The sequence below is a fragment of the Polyodon spathula genome, chromosome 19, assembly GCF_017654505.1.
Source record: "Polyodon spathula isolate WHYD16114869_AA chromosome 19, ASM1765450v1, whole genome shotgun sequence".
Taxonomy (NCBI): domain Eukaryota; kingdom Metazoa; phylum Chordata; class Actinopteri; order Acipenseriformes; family Polyodontidae; genus Polyodon; species Polyodon spathula.
This window is the reverse complement of record NC_054552.1, coordinates 24658511-24684602: the sequence shown is the minus strand read 5'-3', so window position 1 is coordinate 24684602 and position 26092 is coordinate 24658511. Positions and strand designations below refer to the sequence as shown.

At 38.2% G+C, this 26092-nt stretch overlaps 1 protein-coding gene across 7 annotated transcripts in view; it reads right to left on the bottom strand.

Moving 5' to 3' along the window:
• Positions 1–744: 744 nt before the first annotated feature.
• Positions 745–26092, bottom strand: part of LOC121294424 (C-type lectin domain family 7 member A-like) — a 50133-nt gene continuing 24785 nt past the window's right edge. Inside the window, exons 2-9 of one of the 7 annotated variants that reach the window (XM_041218102.1) lie at positions 19520–19645; positions 18007–18129; positions 13709–13825; positions 7455–7556; positions 6346–6537; positions 5181–5332; positions 3490–3605; positions 748–1364 (exon numbers count right to left, since the gene is read on the bottom strand). In XM_041218102.1, coding sequence (XP_041074036.1) covers positions 1178–1364; positions 3490–3605; positions 5181–5332; positions 6346–6537; positions 7455–7556; positions 13709–13825; positions 18007–18129; positions 19520–19645 — 1115 coding nt within the window. In that variant the 3' untranslated portion in view covers positions 748–1177. Of the gene's footprint in view, positions 1365–3489; positions 3606–5180; positions 5333–6345; positions 6538–7454; positions 7557–13708; positions 13826–18006; positions 18133–19519; positions 19646–26092 lie in introns of all 7 variants that reach the window. The other 6 variants (XM_041218099.1, XM_041218100.1, XM_041218101.1 and 3 more) reach the window with 6 other exon arrangements.

The following is a 26092-nucleotide window of genomic DNA, read 5'->3' as shown; positions in this document are numbered from 1 at the left end:
TACTCGTTTCTACAATGGTTTGCACCTTGTAAGAGGGGTAAAGTTTTCAGAGGCTTAGCGATTGCCTACTTAGGCAAAATCCTTACATCACATTATAATGTTTGTGCCTGCTTAGTATCCAGATCCTGCCCAATTCCATGCTCTTTTCTTCATTTGAATGCATTTCAATATAATTTTAATGGATTAATGAGGGCAAAAAGCAAATTTGACAGCAGGTGCAAAACACCAGGTGAACACCATTCTTTACATTCGTCACATTTTTAGCAACTGGTAAAATCAGACTTTACGGCAGCATTGTGGGGATTTTGTACCCACAAATCACTTTGCGTTTATCCTTACTTCACCTCCATAGAATCTTTTCAAACCGTACTAAAGCAGGTTTTCCAGGCAACAGATGCAGTGCAACAGTCCAGTGTCAGTAGCAGAACTATTATTTGTACAATCTGGCTTTTAACTCATCTGGTGCGGTGTAAACCCTGGCACTTTTCTTACTGTACATTATAGTGGCATGATAGTTACAGTTTCAAAACAGTTCCCAAGTTCATCTCCATTATCATCGTGTAGTGGAACTTCTCAAAGGTAGTGTTGCTTAGGTTTTTTAATTAATTGTCACTGTTCACTGCTCCCCTTATTGGATGCTCCCCTGCACATCTCAGTATCTGTGCTGAAAGCCTATTTTGTTTAAGCCTCTGTGGCTTCAAGCTTAAATAAATATTCTGAATGGAGTTTTTTTGTAATGAATATAGATCAGAATGCTGCTTTTCTGCATATTTCAAATTCCTTTATTTTAGCATGTGAACAGCAATATCCAAACCCACTAGGCTATGCAACATCCAAATGCAAAAGTCTGTGATCTTGAAAGCTAATGTTTTGAACTCTTTATTTTCACTCTAGTCCAATAAACTAAAAATATTTTATAACATAGTAAAAGTAATCTCAGAAGTGTAACAAAGTAGAATGGGTTTATGTACAGCAGAATTGGATTACAGTAATCAATTAAATCACATTTACTGTGTCCAGTGTGATTAGGAAATGATTTTTTTTTTATATTGTTAACTTTTTATTTATTTAATGTAAATGTTAATGTAAAATTACTAATTAGACTTTGTCTGTTAAGTGTTAGAATCAGATTTCATTGTTTGAAGTTAAATACTTGAATTATTGCACCAGCAATACTCTAAGCAAGTACAAGGTTGTCATTGTTGTTTGCTTTGTTAAACAAACGCACAGCTGTGGATTCACAGATTCTTCTGCTGTATGCTCCGCAGACTGACTGGTCCCAGTTGTTCAAGGCATTCGATAGGGGGTTGATGCCTGCACACTCCCTTTCATTGCCAGTAGAGGTAATACCCTGCCGCCAATATCTGGAACACAGGAGAAGGAGGTTAACATATTACGGAATCTGAATGGATACTTTAACATGATGAAATGGTCCCACCTTCTCAATGTTAGTGGTGTGCAGACTCATCAATTTGCATGATGAACAGTGATATTTCTCTTGATAAGATCCCTGACGCCTGTACTGGTACACTGCAAAACTGCAGTGGCAGTGTTAGTTTTAGTGTCTACATTGAAAATCCGAGAATAATATTTATTAGTACTTTTCAAACCGAGAGCTAAGCAGAGCAGGTTATTACTGATCAAAGTTTTTAATGATGGAATTCAACCTGTGTGCCGGCATGTTTAAATTCAACTGTGTGGCTTTACTGGATTTTTATTGCATCAAGTTACCCCAAGAATCACGTTGTGTTAAACTATGCGGTTCGAATCAAAAGTACAAAGAATACAACATATCATGATAGCACATTCATTTTGGATCATCATCATCCCAAAAAAGACGCCAGATCTGTTAGCCAAGGCAGGTATGATAATGTTTACAGCTTCTTTTGTACACTCTACACTGGAAACATTACATTCTTCAAAGCTACTGTAAGCAGCTGTGTGCTAAAAACAACCAGTTATGATCGGTTCTGTTATTCATCAACTCTTTCAGCTGTTTTGACGTCCAATTGGTTTACGGTAAAACTGAAATTAACAAAATGAAAAACCAGACTGAATTTGTGCAGCATTTAAAGAATGTTCATTATGACAATACACACGATTTTACACAGCCTTCAAGACCCAATTGAACGAACCCTCCAAAGAAGACGGGTGGAAAGTGAGTATGATTGTTTTCATCAACACATAGCGATGATGATGATTTCCTTCCATGTCATAACGCGTGAGTGGTAAGTTTACAAATCTTTTCTTTTAGTTTTCAGTTTGTGCGTTCACTTTTAAACATGAAGATTTCACTGTTGGTTTCTTCTCTACATGCACCTTCTGGCTATGCGATGATGCAGTTCAGCTACATCGAGTATGATACACAAAACCTCAGCCACTTGGGTAAGGAATGGAAACCAGGGATAGGCATGTGTAATTATTTATTCCAATAACTGATTACAAATGACTGATCATATAATCTATCTTGTAGTATGGTATAATAACTATTTAAACCACTGTGGTTAATAGACCTTTACCAAAACGGAACAAGAACGAGATTCCAGCCAATAAACTTTCGAAAAATTCCAGTCAGATTTGAAAAAATAAAATAAAGTTTCGTTTGGGGACATTTTAAAAGACTGAGCAACATGAACAGCATAGGTACAATAATAACCACCTACAATACAAGCATCCACCTACCTGCAGAGAGCAGCCCAGCCGCAAGCCTGACTGTGAGACAGAGTACCATACGAACCATTACAGCTTGCTACACCAAATGCACTCCTCAAAAAGACACATTGATTAGCAGCTGTTTTAACTTGACTTTTAGTTAATGGCATTCAGTGATTTAACATCTACTCTGTCCTACATTATTTATAAGTCTTCCTGTAGCAGAATGTATAACAGGACTGGGATGTACTGTGATGTACTGTGTTTAATAGGGTATATCACTTAATGTAAACACGTATTTACATTTTATAGTTGTCTAATGAAGACATACTTTATTCATTCATTATAATCTACATAGATTATTTTGTTACCTTTATTGCTGTTTGGAAAGTGGGCTTTATTACACTGTTAATTAAGAGAGCTACTTATTGAAGTACTGTCACATAGTAGCATTGTTTGTCCTGATCACAGCCTTGACACAACTTGGCATGGACTCCACAAGGTACAGGAAGGTGTCTCAAAGTTACCCATTTATTTCCATTCAGGTAATCATTAATATTTCATGCTTTTGGTGCAGAGAGGCATGTTGAGGATCATGTTAACGAATGCCTTTGACTTCTTAAACCATTGACTCACAATTCTGGCACAGTGGAGGGTGCATTATTGTCTTGAAAGTAGCCATTACGATCAGAGTACAAGAGCAGCATTGGTGGGTCGACTTGATTTGAAACAACGCAAGGTCATTTAGAGTACTCTAGGTCCTGGGTATACAGGAGATTCAAATTTGTCAGAACAGATATACAAATTTGTCTTTTCCAATTTTTTTAAAATCCTCACCCTCTTCTCAGAGGCGTGTTGTCCACCCAGCGCCATTCTCCTTTCTTGGTTTGATCAGCCAATCCAATCCAGAAGTAAAAGCCACCCTTCTTTTGAGCCGTCTTTGAGATGAATTTCTAAACACAAAAAAGTGAAGCTGCCATGGTTACAGTCCACCCCATTTAACATTGCTCCTGTTAATGTCAGTATTAAACAGTCAGTAGCAGGGTTCAGAAAATATAGTGTTACAGTCCCCACGTGTTGCTACAACTGTTTTAATAATGTACCTGTCTTTTTTTTTTCAAGGTTAACATCCTGACAACTTTTTACACTTATAACTTTAAAATCTGTTTCAAAGCTCTTTTCAAAATATCTACTCAAGTGCACTGGGGTTTGCGAGCTGTCCTCTAAATCACTACAAGTGCTCTGGCTTTTCTGTTCTGTACCACATCATGGATTGTTATTGCTGTGTTTTCTGTTTGACAATGTGGGCAATAATCCTTACACTATCAGTGGACTAGCAGGCATTTTGAAAAGAGCTTTGAAACAGACTTTAAAGTTCTATGTAATTTTTTTCTGAACACTCCTAGTTGCTCACTAAAAACTAAAAAAGTACATTACAAAATATTTTAAACAAAAACAAACAATCCACCTTAAATCGGTTTATATATCACAAACCTAAAACTAGCACTGAAGTATCTGGCTGCTGTACACACAACACTCCACATTGTGAGAAACAAATGGAAATAAAAAAAAAAAACCTCAATTGGCGATTCCATTACTAGAGAAAGAAAATTCTCAAAAACTGTTAGCCTCTACTGTGTTATTTACACTTGAAGACTTGGGTACTGTATCAGCTATGCAAACATGAGTTATTACAAGTATCGGAAAACGCAATGTTCTAACTTTTTTTTTTTTTTTAAGGTAGTCACTATCCCTATTCTAAAAACACTATCAAAACAGGTAAGGTCATTTCAAAACGATTACCTTTTATAAAAGAAAAAAAAAACAAGTGCAAGTTGCATTCAACAAAATGAAACTATTAATTAATAAATAAATAAATAAATAAATAAATAGATAAAATCAAGCCAGTTTTGTCATGTTATTTAAATTTTGTTTGTATTTTGGGGTGAAATTTTGTTCTTTACATTTGTAGAAACTCTGCTCAAACCACAGATCTCTTCAACGCAGGTCACATCCTTGTAATTCATGCAGCAGCAGCATGTTGTGTTTAACTGCACATCTTGAAGACAAAACACTGAACTTATACAACAGGCACCAGACAAAACACTGGGGATGTGTTGGCATGAAAGACAAGAGACACAATCTGGAAGATATCTCAATGTTATTGTTGGTTATAATCCCAGGCGACAATGATATCATGGATGTGACTGTATGATTATATCAAGTATATCAGGATCCAGAAGTATATTGAGGCTTCTGTTTGACATTTGCACATGTGCTGATGTGAGTTAGGTCACAGTGATATAAAATGGCCATAGCTCTACATATCTGTATGTTTACAGCTGTGGCAGTAAAAGTACATGTTCCAGACTTTAAATAGAAAAGTTATAAAGTTATTTGTTTATCTGCATCTCTTCCTTTCTCTTCCTTCCGATCCAATTCCTGCTGTGGCTGCCATGGTAACACAAGCCTGCTGGAACTCTCTCAGTGCGCAATACACAATACTGGATGGTCTATCATTCTCCTACCTGCACCTCCTCACTCTGTATCTTCACCAGGTCACCGCCCTTTGATCTGCACTGAGCCTGGCTGGCATTCCAGGGCATGATATCCATTGAAAACATGTAACACTTGTGACTGAACAGCACCCAGCCCTTCAAACACAATTCACACATTTGACCTAGTGAAGAAGAAACAAGGATGCATATGACTAGCTTACACATAACCGTAGCTACAAACACAGGAGCAACATTAAGTTGTGTTAAACAAGTTTCATCACAATTAGATGAGCAGTCTCTAGATATGGACAAATCTTTGGCCTGCACACACATAGTTTAAAGACAATCTGACAGGCAACTCTTTATATCCCCAGAATCTGGTAGCCTCAATATCTTGTGCTAAAGAATTTCCTAAACAGTTTCATCACAGTTGTATTGGCAGAGTCTTGTACAGACGTAAAACTCCAAAGTGAGGCATACGCTTTTATCTTTGGGATACATGGTGCAGAGAAATTATGGTTAATTCACTAGCATCTTGTTCATGCCTTTGAATCTGGGTTCTCAGACCACAACTGTTTTTTTCCCCAACTTTCCAACGTTGGAATTTTGTTTCCAACAACCTAGTGGACATTATTCTAATAAAAATACAAACAGCAGAAATCTCTTTCTTTGTCTCTCTGTATCCCTTTCACAGAGGTGAGGGATCTATCTCAGTGCACCTGTTGGTACTGTGCTTTACTCCAGTTACAGCAGATTTTATTTCAGCACACAGATTAGAGTTGTAAAACTTCAGTGTCCAGCAGGTGGAGATATAGTCTAGATATGATGAAATATATTTAAAGAGGAAAACAACACTTGTGTAAATTCAAACAAAAAAAAATATATTTGTATTTATAATAAAGACAACTTTATCTAAAATTTACAATTAGTTTATTGGTTTGTTTTTTCAATTTACAAAAAAAAATTATTGACAAAGAATTCTGCACAAGAAACAAAGGTGTGGCAAAATAGTATAACCACAAGAGTATTGTGCATTTTTATATTGTGTTTTTGAGATTTTATAAATATGTACTGGAATAGTTACATGAACAATGTGTGTTTTTATTATTAGCACTTTCCCTCTTCTTTCATCAGCTCTACATTCATTAATTAAAAAAAATGATATTGCCAGGCTGGTCAGCGGAGTGACTCTTACTGTTGCAGTTTTTTGTGATATTGCTCCCCGACACTGCCTCAAAGAAAAGGGACTCCATATCGGAGCAATTCCCTTTGAAGCTGGAGTGTGTGGGGAGGCCTTTGCTGACTTCATTCACTTTCTCCTCCTGTTCAGGATCAACTGGAATAGGGCTGCTATTCTCCTCACCATTTCCTTGAGACGTCCTGGAAGCTGAGAGAAATGAAACATCTTACAGACCCCAGAGATGCACACTAATCATGTTTACTTCATGGACCAAAACATAATGTTGTTGAAGCTGACACCCTGGGATCCTTCAAGAAGCTGCTTGATGAGATTTTGGGATCAATAAGCTACTAACAACCAAACGAGCAAGATGGGCCGAATGGCCTCCTCTCGTTTGTAAACTTTCTTATGTTCTTATGTTCTTATATTAAACCAAGGGATGATAATCAGTAATTATAGGAATTTATTTTTAAACATTACTTTTAGAAAATTACTGTCTGATAAATACTGGTAAAGCATCTGATTTCAGTGAGAGCTGGTTTCACAGTCACTGATTAGCCCTAATCTTACATTGGATAAGGTACTGTAGTCCTTACGATTAGTGCTAATCAGGGTGTATGAAGCTGGCAACACTGTTACATTTAACCATGTGTTGTTCAAACTCTAGTTTTGTTGTAATATTTACATTCCGACAAATTCTCAAGTATTAACTGCACAGCACTCTTCATTAAGGGACTTCAGAAAATGTCTCTCAGATACTGACTTCTGCCTTACTCTGCCATGCTGACCAATATAATTCCTCCACACAGCAGTTTATTTATTCTCTATAACATTAGTTCATCAGTGCTAACCCACAGCAGTCTAGTGAATTGTATCCTTTATAGTTTAAGCATATTATTCTTTCTTATAATGGAAGTTGCTTAGGACATTCTTAAGCACAAACTAATAATAATATCAACATATGTGGGTTTATGGAGACATATTAATAGCATACTTGTTTTTAAAGAAATGGCTATTACCCACTAAGGTAAAAATTGTACCAGCAAAGACTCAGTATTACAGATCCTAGATACATATAGAACACTCATGCCCAGGACGATGTATTACAGATCCTACATACTTACAGAGAACACTCAGGCCCAGGACGATGGAAACCAGCAGGCAGCAGATCACAGTAAGCAGGAGGGAAGTCTTTTTGTAGAAGGACTCTTTCCGACCAGCAAGACCTGATAATAAAGATATGAAGCACCATTAAACTGCCTGGGAACATCAATATACTTACACTAAGGGTGTAACAGGTATTCAACAACATTACTGGGGAGTTGATTCCAGACCCTCACGATTCTCTGTGTAAAAAAGTGTCTCATATTTTCTGTTCTGAATGCCCCTTTGTCTAATCTCCATTTGTGACCCCTGGTCCTTGTTTCTTTTTTCAAGTCGAAAAAGTCCCTTGGGTCGACATTGTCAATACCTTTTAGAATTTTGAATGCTTGAATTAGGTCGCCACGTAGTCTTCTTTGTTCAAGACTGAACAGATTCAATTCTTTTAGCCTGTCTGCATATGACATGCCTTTTAAACCCGGAATAATTCTGGTCGCTCTTCTTTGCACTCTTTCTAGAGCAGCAATATCTTTTTTATAGCGAGGTGACCAGAACTGAACACAATATTCAAGATGAGGTCTTACTGATGCATTGTACAGTTTTAATATGACTTCCCTTGTTGGCCTTTTTTTAGCTTCCCCACATTGTCTAGATGAAGACATTTCTGAGTCAACAAAAGCACCTAGGTCTTTTTCATAGATTCCTTCTCCAATTTCAATATCTCCCATATGATATTTAAAATGCACATTTGTATTTCCTGCGTGCAGTACCTTACACTTTTCTCTATTAAATGTCATTTGCCATGTGTCTGCCCAGTTCTGAATCTTGTCTAGATCATTTTGAATGACCTTTGCGGCTACAACAGTGTTTGCCACTCCTCCTTGTGTCGTCTGCAAATTTAACAAGTTTGCTTACTATAAGAACATAAGAACATAAGAACATAAGAAAGTTTACAAACGAGAGGAGGCCATTCGGCCCATCTTGCTCGTTTGGTTGTTAGTAGCTTATTGATCCCAAAATCTCATCAAGCAGCTTCTTGAAGGATCCCAGGGTGTAAGCTTCAACAACATTACTGGGGAGTTGATTCCAGACCCTCACAATTCTCTGTGTAAAAAAGTGTCTCCTATTTTCTGTTCTGAATGCCCCTTTTTCTAAACTCCATTTGTGACCCCTGGTCCTTGTTTCTTTTTTCAGGCTGAAAAAGTCCCTTGGGTCGACACTGTCAATACCTTTTACTATATATACTATACCAGAATCTAAATCATTAATGTAGATTAGGAATAGCAGAGGACCTAATACTGATCTCTGTGGTATTCCACTGGTTACCACACTCCATTCTGAGGTTTTTCCTCTAATCAGTACTTTCTGTTTTCTACATGTTAACCACTCCCTAATCCACGTACATGTGTTTCCTTGAATCCCTACTGTGTTCAGTTTGAGAATTAATCTTTTGTGCGGAACTTTGTCAAAAGCTTTCTGGAAATCTAAATAAACCATGTCATATGCTTTGCAATTAATTATCGATGTTGCATCCTCAAAAAAATCAAGCAGGTTAGTTAGACACGATCTCCCTTTCCTAAAACCATGTTGACTGTCTCCCAGGACCCTGTTACCATATAGGTAATTTTCCATTTTGGATCTTATTATAGTTTCCATAAGTTTGCATATAATAGAAGTCAGGCTTACTGGTCTGTAGTTACCTTGTTTCCCTTTTTGTGGATCGGTATTAAGTTTGCAGTTTTCCAGTCTGTCGGTACCACCCCTGTGTCAAGAGACTGCTGCATGATCTTGGTTAGCGGTTTGTAAATAACTTCTTTCATTTCTTTGAGTGCTGTTGGGAGGATCTCATCTAGCCTAGGGGATTTGTTTATTTTAAGAGCTCCTAGTCCCTTTAACACTTCTGCCTCGGTTATGCTAAAGTAGGCGGACCGCAAGTACATTTTTACCAAACCGCAAAGTCATATGCCAATCTATGTTTTTACTTGCATTCACATTGGTGTGAATTTTTCAGACAACATAGTTCTTATGAGTGTGGTGCGCGGGGGTACAGTCGGTGTGTCACTGTGACAGTAAGTAGCAGATACGCATTGAGAGCTATGAATGAAACAAAATATACAACAAGTCAATGGTATTAGCAGTTCAATGAAGTGAAACACCGTTGGCTGCCGTGACCATTTTTTTAAGCGTCAACATATCTCTAAAACAACTGTCATTAGTAATTTCTTTGAAAATGCACAATTAAGATTTCATACCTTATGGCACGAGTTCAAAAAATTGCAGTTCGCAAAGACCAAGAAAACAATGACAAGTGCAAAGCCCACTTTTGACAAGTAGCCACGGCGAATAAAAAATATTACCAGTAAAACATACACAATATAGCCTACAATACAATGCTCTTAAAAACACATGGCTCGGTTTGCAGCGTGAGCGGGACTTAGTTGCAATGTTGTTGTCACAAATCAGAGGACAAGATGTTGCAACAATCAAGGGATCGAGAGCAGGAAGCCGTGCATACTTGTGACTGGTGGCTGGGGCACTGGGGGCGTGGCCTGGATAGGGAGAGAAGTAGTGGGCTGCTGAGACGGTGCATGGTGTGAGACGAAAGAGAGCTGAAGAACAGAGAGGAAATTGGAGAATAAACTGCAAAAGAAAGCCAGAGAGAAGCAGGACTAAGGGAACCAAGAAAGAAATCAGAGATTGCACTTAGTTGGCTGCAGCACATGGCCAAAACAGTGTGCTTTGGACTTTCTTTTCTTTTATTTGATTATTTTGTCACAGTCTGAGTAGCACTGTGCTGCTCAGCTGTAGTTGTACTGCTGGCAGGTAAAGCAACACGTTGTACCTTTCAGTGTAGAGTCCCTGCTATAATAAACCACTGCATTCGAGAACCTGAAAACCTGTTGCGAGTCTGCTTTAATTTTCATACAGTGCTACAATACATTTGTACAATAAGCTGTGGAAAATTAAACAAACTTGAATATGTATAATCTTGTTCAAGGAAAAATAAGTCTTAAAGCGATGCATAATTCTGTTTAAACCTTTGCCAACCCATGTGTGCCTGTGTATGTTCCACACTTCCTTGACATGTGAAGTTTACTGAGCTCTTCTTCGTCCTTTGCAACTCGCTTGCGGAAATCAAGTAGATCTGGAATAATGGCAAACAGTGTTTACTAACAAACACACATGTTAACATGAGGTTAATAACTCAATCTGTTCTGCTTATCCTCCCTGTGGTTGGCTTGGCACCTGGAAGGATTTGATTATTTAGTTTGCTGCAAATAATGTCAGATGTTGCTCATCTTTAGTACAGTGATTATGAAGTACATTTTACCCACTGCTTCCACAGTTCAGAGAGTGGTTACACACAGCAATGCAAAAAACTGTCCTGGAACGTTGGTTTTTCGTACCTAGTACATACAGCCTATTTGGCAGTGGTACGAAGAGATTTGCTAATGCCATGTGTTTGTCACATCTCTATTAGTTGTCTGCAGAGTTGGGCATGTTACTGAAAAAGATACTTATTTGTTTCTTCAGAAAAAAAAAACAGTATATTGTCCTTACTTATTACTTAATAAAACAAGTAGTTTGTTATATTACCTGTTACATTTCTTTCTCTTGTCTTGTCCTGCGAAACAGTTGTTGTGACTATTGCTTACTTTTTAACTATGCATCTAGTAATTATTTTATTATATCATTTATTAAATCATTTGGTTTATTAGAGAAAAATCATACAAAACCTAGCATCCAGTATAATCATGACCAGCAAATCAACACTAACAGAAAAAAAGTCTATAGAAAAAATAACAAGATCTGGTGATAAAGCAGTAAACGTCAAAATGATAGAGTGTTGCAATAAACATGGCCAGCACTGTAAGCAAGCAAACAAACTAATAAATAAATAAAGGGGTGTAGTGTGATGTACGTACAGTCAAGTAAGCCTCTTCTCCATCTTGGCCTATTCTACTTCAAAATACGCGCTGCATCCTGTGTATGACATTTCTGAAGTGTATCATCAAAATTGTCATATACAGATACACATTTTTTGTTCCTAGTGCCTAGCCTTATTCAATGACAACGCTATAAAAAAGACTGATTTGATTGCCCCATGGCTTATTATTGCCGTGAGACATCCCCGAAGAGAGAACGAGTCAGTGGTGCTGAGGCACCGTAATTAGAGGAGTCTGGCATGTCAGGTTAAAAAAGAAAAGGCTACAATGTGCACAACAGAGGCAAGGTAACGAGACAAGCTTGTTTCTTTTTTGCAGAAAGTAACTGTAATATTATTACTCCCATTAAAAATCAAACGTGTTATATTAACTCGTTATTGACAAAAGTAATAGTATTACAGTAATGTGTTACTTAAATACCACGTTACCCCCAACTCTGAAGAGGGCAATCAATGAGACTGAATAGTAATTATAAAAGTACGAATACAATGGTTTAACACCCAATACACATAGCAACATCAAGAAATGTCCCTCAACATTTTTCAGTTCCCCCAAAAATCTAAGACGAAACATTGTCTACAAACAGAAAACTAGCACTCCTGCATTTTACTGCTGATTGGTTGTTTGCAAGCTGTTGCCTCTGGGTCAGAAGTTTTCATGTTTTTTTAAAGGTATTATACTGTATTTTTAGGATCCAATGTTGCACTATGATTAGTACTAATAATATTAAATACAACAAAAATAATAAATAATAAAAACAATATTTTTTATAAGAAACTGCAACAGAGTGGTGTTAAATAAATTGGATTCTCTATTTAATAAATAATGTCCTTTATGACACTGCAGCAGTGTTGGCACTGGTGTGTATAATTATTTTGAAGCAAAAGTGTTGTATCTCTGCTATTCCTAATCTACATTAATGATTTAGATTCTGGTATAGTAAGCAAACTTGTTAAATTTGCAGACGACACAAAAGTAGGAGGAGTGGCAAACACTGTTGCAGCAGCAAAGGTCATTCAAAATGATCTAGACAAGATTCAGAACTGGGCAGATACATGGCAAATGACATTTAATAGAGAAAAGTGTAAGGTACTGCACGCAGGAAATAAAAATGTACATTATAAATATCATATGGGAGATATTGAAATTGGAGAAGGAATCTATGAAAAAGACCTAGGAGTTTTTGTTGACTCAGAAATGTCTTCATCTAGGCAATGTGGGGAAGCTATAAAAAAGGCTAACAAGATACTCGGATACATTGTGAAAAGTGTTGAATTTAAATCAAGGGAAGTAATGTTAAAACTGTACAATGCACTTGTAAGACCTCATCTTGAATATTGTGTGCAGTTCTGGTCACCTCGCTATAAAAAAGATATTGCTGCTCTAGAAAGAGTGCAAAGAAGAGCGACCAGAATTATTCCGGGCTTAAAAGGCATGTCATATGCAGACAGGCTAAAAGAATTGAATCTGTTCAGTCTTGAACAAAGAAGACTACGTGGCGACCTAATTCAAGCATTCAAAATTCTAAAAGGTATTGACAGTGTCGACGCAAGGGACTTTTTCAGCCTGAAAAAAGAAACAAGGACCAGGGGTCACAAATGGAGTTTAGAAAAAGGGGCATTCAGAACAGAAAATAGGAGACACTTTTTTACACAGAGAATTGTGAGGGTCTGGAATCAACTCCCCAGTAATGTTGTTGAAGCTGACACCCTGGGATCCTTCAAGAAGCTGCTTGATGAGATTTTGGGATCAATAAGCTACTAACAACCAAACGAGCAAGATGGGCCGAATGGCCTCCTCTCGTTTGTAAACTTTCTTATGTTCTTATGTTCTTATGTATCAACCTACAAGAAAAACAAATATGCTGTATTGCAGCCTTAATGTTACAATTCCCTCTGTGTTACAGCTTCACCCCTAAAGACGGTGGTACAAGCAAGCTTTAAACATATAGTACAACCGTTGTTTGCAATTGTGTTAAAAGTAATTTTGTGAAACAGAAATAAGTCATGATATATCAGAAATAAGTCAATCGGATCATTTTTTTCAAATGATCCGATTAGGATTTTAACAAATACACAGTTAAGTACAAACTTGCTTTCTACTGTTTTTAGGGAAATACACGTTTGCCATCTTTTGCAAGGCACAGCACAGATGTACAGGATTCTAGTTTGGAGCTAGTGTAGTAAATGAACAGTTGTTTTCTCCTATCAAAAAATATGAATAAACTACCGACAGATGAACTTCTAAGCTTCCAATTGCAAAAACTCTTTAAGAACGTCTTCATGAAGGTGCTTGTGAGCATCACAGCTCTGTGTTACATTAAAGATTACCTGCTGATGTGTCACTTGGTGGCTCCTCCTTTCCCCCATCCTTGGGCAGATTTGCTGTTGCGTAGATGTTCTCTGGTGGTTTTTGTAGACCAGCATCCATCTCCGTAGACGGTGCTTCTTGAGAAGACAGAGAACATTTTCTGATTATTTTATAATCGTATTATCCTTCAACATTGACGTATAATTTGTTCACCTGTTACCATGGTTTCCTTGAATACAGTTTAAAAGTTCCACACATATCACCAGTGAAAGAAAAACAATGTGCTTTTAAAATGATTTTTATTTTCCATAACTAAATTCTTTTTTTTTTCTTAGTACTTCTAACATATTATTTGAAATGGATTTATTTAATATACTAAAAGGACTTCATATACTCAGGCATGTCATTTGAGTTATAAGGTGCCATATATTGTAGAGGCCAATTCCTGTGCACTCTTTTTGTTTAATATTATAGCACACATCAGTAGATCTGAGGTTCACTTTCAATTCGAAGATGATCAAAAGCCATACTTGTGGGATATGCCTGCCACAGGTCAGATATTTACTGAGCATTTTATTTCAAAGCTGCCGATAGTCCCCTCCAGGGAGTGATGTCCTCGGTCCCACTCAGCAAGGGAATAAGTAGTCATTCCGCAGAGATCACGCTCTCCTTTGCTTCTCACAACCAGGTAAGTAATGTAGGTATAACTAACCATTCCAGGGCTGTGACTGAGTTTTTAAAAGCGCTCACACTCGAGTTTTCTCAAGTTCCCCTTCAATTTATTGCTGGAAGTTGGCTTGCCACTTCCATAGAACCAGAAACTCAGCTTCTAAAGACTGAGCTAAACGCTTTTGTTTGAAAAAAAAAAATTCAACAGCCTACGTCGCATGGTGATTGTAGTCTGCTTTCACTAACCTTTCAGCTTTACTGTGTTTTTTCCTCTACTATTTGCAGCTGAAAAAAAAGGATACGTTATTCCTCCACTGGGCCCCTGTTGAGTCGATTCTGCTGTTTTCTCGGTCCGCCCTTTCGGTGCCCTCGGCCAAAAATCTGACTCACCTGGTGTGGTGCTGTTTTTCCCCCATAGTTAACTACTGTGTGTATTTGTGTCTTTCTTATTGCTGCTATACAGTAAAAAAAAAAAAAAAAAGTACTGTCTGTAGGCTGTGCTCCATTCCGCTGCAAGCTGCGCACTGCCCCGGTTGTGTGACTGCATGCTGTGCAGACAAAAGAACTCTTGCTCAGTACCCTAGGTGCTTGGTGCCCCCGGAGCATTGGTGCTTCGGCCCCCTTGATGTAGGCTGTGCTCCACTCCATTGTAAGCTACGCGCTGCCCCGGTTGTGTAACTGCACGCGGTCCATGCTAATCTTATCCTGCTGCTGTGATTGAGTGTGAAACAGTTCTTTCTCTCGAGTTTTCTTGTGTTCCCCTGCAATTTTTCCTGCTGGAAGTCAGCTTGCCACTTCCCTGGCATTGCAAATGCAGCTTCTGGGAATTGAGCTATAAATGCTGCGCAACTGCACTGCATTTAATCCTTTTCTTTTCAACAGCCTACATCGCTTTGCGATTGCATTCTGCTTTTCTAACCTTACAGTACTTGCTGATTTGAGTTTCTTAACGCGCGTGGTAAAAAAAAAAAAAAAAAAAACTTTCAGTTCAGCCGCGTTGCCGTGGTGCAGTTTAAAACAAAAAAAAAAACAAAGAGAGAGAAGCATAATTCCTGCACCGGGACCTTGCTCAGCTGTGCCCCCTCTGTTGAGTTGACTACGCCGGCTTGTCTCAGTCTGCCTACTTGGTGCGTGTATTACAAAATAAACAAACAAACAAACAAAATATATTTATTTAAAAAAAAGAAATTTTTTTAAGGATTTTTCCCTTCCTAAAAAGGGGAACCACCCTGATGAAAGGGGGTATCGAACAAAACTGCTGTGTGTGTGTGTGTGTGTGTGTGTTTTTTCCTATTACTGTCTTTGTAGTTCAAAAAAAAAAAAAGAGCATAAACTTTTTCTTCCTGTCTAACACCCCCGGGCCGGCATTGCAGCAATTGGAAGGCACTGACAGCATTTGCCGCTTAGACACCGTTAATTTACAGTCCTGCAAGTATCATGATCCTTTGCTGCAAACACACATTGAAATAATTCTGTGTTTAAAAATGAGGAAGCAGACTTGTCTATTTTAAGCAGTGTTGCTGACACTGGTTAAAGACACTGATTTCAAAATCCAGTTTTGCTCTCGGCTGAGTAGAGAAAATAAGACAACAAGCTAAATGAGGAAGCTGATTAACTATTTTGCAGTCCTAAGTACACCCCTAGTTCCCGCACCCCTGCTGGTGTGTACAGCTTCACCCCTAAAGCAGGTTTTGCACATACAGTACAGCCCTTGTTTCTAATGATCTTTAAAATGAAATTTATATTTAAAGTTTGGGAGGAGGGTCATGCACCAATGTCCACTTCACCAACTGAATTGAATTCAATTTACACATCAGCAATTAAATCCTACAAGCATTATAAATACCCTCTCCACTTACCCCTTGTATGCATTATTGATTAATTCGTAACCCACCACCTTCCCCATCTCTACCTCTTAAAATTAGACTACTCTCCTATTGTGGGTCTCTGTCTCGTCCTCACAGTGACTCCTCCAATCAAATTTGCTTTGATGTCAAATTAACGTATCTATGGAAATCATGTATTGTTATTCCTTCCACAGCGATCGCATACCTCGCATTTCTTCAATAAATAGTTTAAATCAAATAATTTTGTGATTGGTGTTTTGTCCCGAACTACTGAAGTAATTTTGTAAACAAAAATAAGCATGACAGACTTCAAAAATAAACCCACAATCTCATTTTGCTTTTTTCAAATGATCTGACTTGGATAAGGATTGTAACAAATACACAGTTAGGTACAAACTTGCCTTCTACTGATTTTCAAGGAAATACATATCTGCCATCTTTTGCAAGGCACAGCAAGGATGTACAGGAGTTTAGTTTTGTAAATTAACAGCTGTTTTTCTCCTATCAAAAAGTATGAATAAATTACCGACTGAGAGATCGAATGACGCTGAGAGGGCGCTTGATAAAGGGAACAGAGTACCCTTATTCCCGCGGGCAGGTGGAAGTCGACCGGCTAGAAAAGGGGCAGAGCTATGGTACCCAAACTGAATGACCCGGACAGGAAACGGCGTGATATCCGCGGAGGAACGCTCGTTAACCAAGGGGTCATGAGCAAGGGTATAAAATAGTGCCGTAGCAAAGTAATCTGTTCCTTTGTAAATGGTTAGAATACAACCTAAAAGGAGACCCTGCAACAGTAAAAGAAACGTGAGTGTTTGTTAAGTCTGTCTTGTAATGCTGTTTGTCTGTATTGTCTGTCAAGATTACTAACACGATCGAGAGCTGCAGCCGCAGGCCAGCATCAAACCCGGACACCAGCACTTCACTTTTCGCTAGGACCTGTCTTTACACCACAAGCACTTAATTCATGCACAGTAGGAACTGTGTCTGTGTTTTGTGTGGGTGGTAAAGACTTGACTTTTGGTTGCGGGTCAAACCCATGGGATTTTTACAAACTGAAGTGATACAGGCCGCTGTATGCCCTTTCATAATTTATTATTTACAGGTGTTTGCCATAAGGCTCTGGACATTGTTATCATTTCAATAAACACCCTGTTCATATTTATCTATGTGATTTGTACCTGCACTGCACTACACTCACCTGTATCCACTCACCACCTTGCCACACAAACTAAATGTACTTTTAAGCTTCCAATTGCAAAAACTTAAAAATGTCACGTTAGGCATAAGCAGACGATTAGGGCTGCAGAGGGATTTTTTTCAACTAGAACTTAGATTTTTTTAGTATTGCATCATTTAAAAATCTGTATATTTTTCGATGAAAGTGATCCTGAAACACAAATGATTTAATAACAGAATGAGACAGCATTTAGAAATTGCACCTGCAAGGCACTCTGTCAGGTATACCTGCGCTGATTAAGAAGAACTGCTCTCCCAAGCTAAGATGACAGTAGGCAGAAATCTCATTTTTAGCACTCTCTAAGGACAAGTTTATTTATGAAAAAAAGGGGTGTTTATGAGTTCACATGAGCAAATAAGGTTGACTGCTTAATTTTTAGAAGTATTCACAATCAAATATAATGTCTTCTCATAAAACTATTAGTGATTCAATTTATAAACAGCATTGTTTGACAGTAGGATTGAGGGGTAAGAGGGTGTTCTCCAATTAGCTAGCATCACCACTGCTTTTGAGTGTCTTGTGATTGTTCTTGTTACAGCTCTCTATTGCATTAAAAGATTACCTGCTGATATGTCACTTGGTGGCTCCTCCTTTCCCCCATCCTTGGGCAGATTTGCTGTTGCGTAGATGTTCTCTGGTGGTTTTTGCAGGCTGGTGTATTCAGTGTCCATTTCCATAGATGGTGCTTCTTGAGAAGACAGAGAACATTTTCTGATGATTTTATTCTGGTATTATCTTCAACATTGACATATATTGTGTTAATCTATTACCATGTGTAACAGGGCGAGGAGCCCTGTACATGTATTTGTTTATTTTACCACGGGGTACCCCTCCGCCCCTGTGCAATTTATTGTTTTGTATTTGTGTTTATTATTATATTATTATTATTGTATATTATTTGGCAGTGTGGATGGGAAGCCCCATCCACTTTAAAATACCTTGTGTGAATGTGTGACTGTCAGCTAGTAATGATTATTGAATTAGCTGGCAGTTACGCATAACAAATCTACCTGTGCAGACTACAGCTATGGATATAAAAGACCTGCAGCTTTGGCTGCAAGAAGTGGATGTACAGAGGAGAGTACAGAAGAGCGAGAGGAGAAAGGTTTTGTTGAAATTTCCTATAGGAACAGTGAAGGCAATTGCCTGGCCTGACCTGTAGTCAGTTTTTGTAGGAACATAAGAACATAAGAAAGTTTACAAACGAGAGGAGGCCATTCGGCCCATCTTGCTCGTTTGGTTGTTAGTAGCTTATTGTTTTGTGTGGGTGGTAAAGACTTGACTTTTGGTTGCGGGTCAAACCCATGGGATTTTACAAACTGAAGTGATACATGCCGCTGTATTCCCTTTCAAAATTTATTATTTACAGGTGTTTGCCATAAGGCTCTGGACATTGTAATCATTTCAATAAACACCCTGTTCATAATTATCTATGTGATTTGTACTTGCACTGCACTACACTCACCTGTATCCATTCACCACCTTGCCACACAAACTAAATGTACTTTTAAGCTTCCAATTGCAAAAACTTAAAAATGTCACGTTAGGCATAAGCAGACTAAGCAATCGATTAGGGCTGCAGAGGGATTTTTTTCAACTAGAACTTAGATTTTTTTAGTATTGCATCATTTAAAAATCTGTATATTTTTCGATGAAAGTGATCCTGAAACACAAATGATTTAATAACAGAATGAGACAGCATTTAGAAATTGCACCTGCAAGGCACTCTGTCAGGTATACCTGCGCTGATTAAGAAGAACTGCTCTCCCAAGCTAAGATGACAGTAGGCAGAAATCTCATTTTTAGCACTCTCTAAGGACAAGTTTATTTATGAAAAAAAGGGGTGTTTATGAGTTCACATGAGCAAATAAGGTTGACTGCTTAATTTTTAGAAGTATTCACAATCAAATATAATGTCTTCTCATAAAACTATTAGTGATTCAATTTATAAACAGCATTGTTTGACAGTAGGATTGAGGGGTAAGAGGGTGTTCTCCAATTAGCTAGCATCACCACTGCTTTTGAGTGTCTTGTGATTGTTCTTGTTACAGCTCTCTATTGCATTAAAAGATTACCTGCTGATGTGTCACTTGGTGGCTCCTCCTTTCCCCCATCCTTGGGCAGATTTGCTGTTGCGTAGATGTTCTCTGGTGGTTTTTGCAGGCTGGTGTATTCAGTGTCCATTTCCATAGATGGTGCTTCTTGAGAAGACAGAGAACATTTTCTGATGATTTTATTCTGGTATTATCTTCAACATTGACATATATTGTGTTAATCTATTACCATGTGTAACAGGGCGAGGAGCCCTGTACATGTATTTGTTTATTTTACCACGGGGTACCCCTCCGCCCCTGTGCAATTTATTGTTTTGTATTTGTTTTGCATTATTATTATTATTATTATGTATTATTTGGCAGTGTGGATGGGAAGCCCCATCCACTTTAAAATACCTTGTGTGAATGTGTGACTGTCAGCTAGTAATGATTATTGAATTAGCTGGCAGTTACGCATAACAAATCTACCTGTGCAGACTACAGCTATGGATATAAAAGACCTGCAGCTTTGGCTGCAAGAAGTGGATGTACAGAGGAGAGTACAGAAGAGCGAGAGGAGAAAGGTTTTGTTGAAATTTCCTATAGGAACAGTGAAGGCAATTGCCTGGCCTGACCTGTAGTCAGTTTTTGTAGGAACATAAGAACATAAGAAAGTTTACAAACGAGAGGAGGCCATTCGGCCCATCTTGCTCGTTTGGTTGTTAGTAGCTTATTGATCCCAAAATTTCATCAAGCAGCTTCTTGAAGGATCCCAGGGTGTCAGCTTCAACAACATTACTGGGGAGTTGATTCCAGACCCTCACAATTCTCTGTGTAAAAAAGTGCCTCCTATTTTCTGTTCTGAATGCCCCTTTGTCTAATCTCCATTTGTGACCCCTGGTACTTGTTTCTTTTTTCAGGTCGAAAAAGTCCCTTGGGTCGACATTGTCAATACCTTTTAGAATTTTGAATGCTTGAATTAGGTCGCCACGTAGTCTTCTTTGTTCAAGACTGAACAGATTCAATTCTTTTAGCCTGTCTGCATATGACATGCCTTTTAAACCCGGAATAATTCTGGTCGCTCTTCTTTGCACTCTTTCTAGAGCAGCAATATCTTTTTTATAGCGAGGTGACCAGAACTGCACACAATATTCAAGATGAGGTCTTACTAGTGCATTGTACAGTTTTAACATTACTTCCCTTGATTTAAATTCAACACTTTTCACAATGTATTCGAGCATCTTGTTAGGCTTTTTTATAGCTTCCCCACATTGTCTAGATGAAGACATTTCTGAGTCAACAAAAACTCCTAGGTCTTTTTCATAGATTCCTTCTCCAATTTCAGTATCTCCCATATGATAGTTATAATGTACATTTTTATTTCCTGCATGCAGTACCTTACACTTTTCTCTATTAAATGTCTTTTGCCATGTGTCTGCCCAGTTCTGAATCTTGTCTAGATCATTTTGAATGACCTTTGCTGCTGCAACAGTGTTTGCCACTCCTCCTACTTTTGTGTCGTCTGCAAATTTAACAAGTTTGCTTACTATACCAGAATCTAAATCATTAATGTAGATTAGGAATAGCAGAGGACCTAATACTGATCCCTGTGGTACACCGCTGGTTACCACACTCCATTCTGAGGTTTCTCCTCTAATCAGTACTTTCTGTTTTCTACATGTTAACCACTCCCTAATCCATGTACATGTGTTTCCTTGAATCCCAACTGCGTTCAGTTTGAGAATTAATCTTTTGTGCGGGACTTTGTCAAAAGCTTTCTGGAAATCTAAATAAACCATGTCATATGCTTTGCAATTATCCATTATCGATGTTGCATCCTCAAAAAAATCAAGCAAGTTAGTTAGACACGATCTCCCTTTCCTAAAACCATGTTTACTGTCTCCCAGGACCCTGTTACCATATAGGTAATTTTCCATTTTGGATCTTATTATAGTTTCCATAAGTTTGCATATAATAGAAGTCAGGCTTACTGGTCTGTAGTTACCTGGTTCAGTTTTGTTTCCCTTTTTGTGGATCAGTATTACGTTTGCAATTTTCCAGTCTGTCGGTACCACCCCTGTGTCAAGAGACTGCTGCAAGATCTTGGTTAGCGGTTTGTAAATTACTTCTTTCATTTCTTTGAGTACTACTGGGAGGATCTCATCCGGCCCAGGGGATTTGTTTATTTTAAGAGCTCCTAGTCCCTTTAACACTTCTGCCTCAGTTATGCTAAAGTTATTTAAAACTGGATAGGAACTGGATGACATGTGGGGCATGTCAGTATCTTCCTTTGTAAAAACTTGTGAAAAGTAATCATTTAATATATTTGCTATTTTTTTTTCTTCATCTATGATTTTGCCATTTGTATCTCTTAAACATTTAATCTCCTCTTTGAATGTTCGCTTGCTGCTGTAATATTGGAAAAACATTTTGGAATTGGTTTTAGCTCCCTTAGCAATGTTTATTTCTATTTCTCTCTTGGCCTTTCTAACTTCCTTTTTGACTTGTGTTTGCAGTTCTGTGTACAAGACTGTTTCTTATGTATAGCGCTACCCCTCCTCCTCTTCTGTCCTGCCTGTCTTTACTATACAGTGTATACCCACAAATATTATATTCGTCCCCATCACTCTCAGACAACCAAGTTTCTGTAACACCTATCACACACATCATAGTTGCCTGTTAGTGCAGTAGCTTCAAGTTCTAGAATTTTGTTTCTGATACTTCTAGCATTTAGATAAATACATTTAATGGTTGTCTTACCTGAGTTGTTGTTCTGGTTTTGATGTGGTCTCCCTTCTGTTTTTTTGTTGATTTCTCCCCCCTTCCTTTCTAGTTTAAATGCTCCTGAACCTGCTCGAGGATCTTTTCTCCAAGTAGACTGGTTCCCTTGTTATTTAAGTGCAGCCTGTCCTGTCTATACAGATAGTCCTCGTTGTAGAATGTGGTCCAATGATCAAGATAGGTGAAGCCTTCCTGTGTGCACCACATCTTCAGCCAAGGTGCCAGTAGTATACCAGAAAATACCACAGTTTTGGTTTTCTCTTTTAGTTTCCTTCCTAGCTCTCTGAATTTGTTTTGCAGGGATTTTGGTCTGTCTCTTCCAATGTTGTTTGTACCGATGTGGACGACTACTATCGGGTCGTCTCCTGTTCGTTCTAGGAACCTGTTCACGTTCTCAGTGATGTGCTTGACCGAGGCTCCCGGAAGGCAGCACACTGTTGTAGTAAGGGGGTCCAAACTGCGAATTGAACTTGCTGTGTTTCTCAATATGGATCCCCAACAATCATGACCTCCCTTCTTTTTGCTTTCTGGTCACCACTGTCAATGGGGTCCTGGATGTTGTTCCTTTCATTCTTGTTGTTGGTTCTGCTCATCAAAATTCTTAAGTGACTCAAATTTTTTGGTTGTTTTGATTTCTGGTGGTTGTGTTTGACGAAGTTTCTTTTTTTCCCTTCTTCTGCCTACCTGAACCCAGCTGTTCTGACCTTCTATCTCCCTGGTGGCTTTCAGTCTGTTAGGGGTGATGCAGACTTCCATGAATTGTGGGTGTGCCAGTTCCTCAAGATCCTGTTGCTGTCTTACTTCTTCCAGCTCCATTTCTAGCATACTTACTAGTTTATGCAAATCCTGGATCGCGCGGCACTTTACGCACACTTGGTTTAGCTCCGCTGGGTTTTCTCGGATTTCCCACATCAAGCAGGTGTCACAGATTACTGGCTTGAAGACCATGTTGAGGGTTTTTTTTTTTAAGTTTAGTTTCTTCTGCAACTGTCAACCTGCTTTCAAACTGCTTCTAAACTGCTCTGTATTTTTCCATGCCTGTACTTCTCTCACTCGCTGTCGCTGGGAAGACTGCCTCGTTTACTGCGTTGTTCTGCTGTGCTGTTGGCGCCTCCCCTCGCCCGTGTCTCAGAACGGCGCTGAATTTGAATCAGCTGCTCCGATTTTCAGCTTGTTTGTTATCAGAAAAACACACGCGGCTGTTTGACTTTGAGCTGCAGCCGTGTTTCCCCAATGTCCTCTGTTTTCTGATTGAAGCAATTCAAGATGCAATTTCTCCTTACTGCTTCTAAACTGCTCTGTACTTTTCCACGTCTGTACTTCTCCCACTCACTGTTTTTGTTTACCTTTTTATTTTTTGCACTGTGAGCAGTGTTTTTTGTTAAGAATATGTTCTTTTTGTTTTGAAAAATAAACGACGCCGCAGCATCTTTTGCCCTGCAGTATTGCTGATGTGTTGGTTTTTCTTCCTGCATTCTGGCCTGACGTCACCACTCGGCTACCCTGTCACACCATGGTTTCCTTGATTATGATTTAAAGGGTTAATAGGCCACTTCAGGTTTTCTATTCTCACCTGTGGCAGGCTGGCGAGTGGATAGAGGCCCAGAGACAGACTGCAGTTCAAAAAAATAACTATTTTATTATAAATAAACACAAAATGAAAGGGCACAAGGGCCAAAACAAAGCAATTTAAACACAAAAAAGATAAAAAGCAAAACTTACAAAAATAACAGTTTCCAGGCTGGGCGATGCCTTCACTGGATTCAAACTTTCTAAATAACCCCAAAAAAAACCAACCTGCTTCCTCAGCTCCCTCTCCCCAAATGAGAAGCAGAGGCCTCCTTTTATATCAGGTGGCTGGGAGCTGATTGATCGTTAATCAACCTAATCAACTAATCAACCCCAGCCACCTGAACATAATAAACCCAGGCAGGTAGGGGAAGTTAACCCCATCTCTGCCAATTTAAAGGGCAGAGCTTTGCTCTGCCACATCACCATAAAACACAATAATACCAAATACCATAATCCAGCGGTTTTCAAACTGGGGTACGCATACCCCTGGGGGTCCTTCTGCGCTCCTCCAGGGGTAGGCGAGAAAAATCCTGTAATGGTGGACAACGGATTTGTATTTACTTATTTCTTTATTTAATAATACATTTGAGTATTTTGCAATTTAGCAATTGAATTACCAATGTTTAATCTCCTTTAAAATAAAACCACAGCCGTATTGGTGTATTCCTTTCTGTTGGGTGAGGTTAACTATAAACATCCAAGCAGCTGCTGACAGTGAGTGAGTGCTGAGCGCACACATGGATAAATTACATATTTAAAATAGCATGCCGGTGGGTCTGCAGTCTGTAGGCTAAAAAGAAAAAAAAAATCTGTATGATGTTGCTTCTTTTAAAAATGTATAGCATTTACTAGACAAGCCTGCTTTCTGGAGTTTAAATATTCAGTGTTTGTAGTTTAGTTTAATCAGTTTAGTGTGTTTTATCTAAGTTTGTGTTTTTAAATAACAGTATTATTGAGTTTAGCAGGCAGCTGTGCCACCCTACTTAGAGAGTGAAATCACTGCACTGTGGAGAGTACACAACTGTTATCTTTACTTGTATTGCTTTATGTGTTTTTAGACTAATTCATTGAAGAATGTAATTGCATTAGCTTACACATGTATGCCTCTAATTATTAGGCTAATAAAAGCAAAAAGCATGGTATTATTATTATTATTACAAAAATGGTATCGCGGATTTAAAAAAATAAAATAAAATAATAATAATAATAAATCCCTAACTCCTGGACTGGGAAGTGTCTGAAATTGGATTCCCTACTCCAGACCTACTGAGTGTGTTCATAATATGGCAAGTGTCCATTAACAAGCTGTCTGGCAGCTGATTAACATGAACAGACGACTGCACTAAACACTAACATGTAAGCATTTTGCTAAAAGTCATTTTTGACTGCATGATATAAATGTCACTTTTCTACTTTAATCAAATGTATTTTTTGGAAATATTCACGTCAAAACAATGTGCTTATTCTGGCTGGACTCGATACTGCACAAAACACACATAGCATTTTAAATGCCCAGTTCAAATGTTAAACTATAACTATTCAAGTTAAATAAATAAAAATAATAAAAAAAACATACATATTTAATGTGTTATTTAATATTCACATAGTTCTGCACGCTACAAGATTTTTTTTAAAAGATACCTGTATTTGTAAATTTTAAATAGTTTTTATGCAAAATGCCCCATCTGTTTTCTCTCTACACTTCTGCATTTGTTGGAAGAAATGCACCACGTTCGTTGCAAATTGCTTTCTGATTTTGTTTTAAATTAGAACGCTTGTTTTGTTTTCAAAAGCATACCCTGTTTTTGGACTTGTTTTGCCACTTACTGGTCTGAATTTTGAAACAATTTTACATAGCATTTTTAGTTTTTATTTTATTTAAATTGGTTTAACAGCAGTCTTCCATAATTGGTCTGGTCCTGGGAGACAGTCAACATGGTTTTAGGAAAGGGAGATCGTGTCTAACTAACTTGCTTGATTTTTTTGAGGATGCAACATCGATAATGGATAATTGCAAAGCATATGACATGGTTTATTTAGATTTCCAGAAAGCTTTTGACAAAGTCCCGCACAAAAGATTAATTCTCAAATTGAACGCAGTTGGGATTCAAGGAAACACATGTACATGGATTAGGGAGTGGTTAACATGTAGAAAACAGAAAGTACTGATTAGAGGAAAAACCTCAGAATGGAGTGTGGTAACCAGCGGTGTACCACAGGGATCAGTATTAGGTCCTCTGCTATTCCTAATCTACATTAATG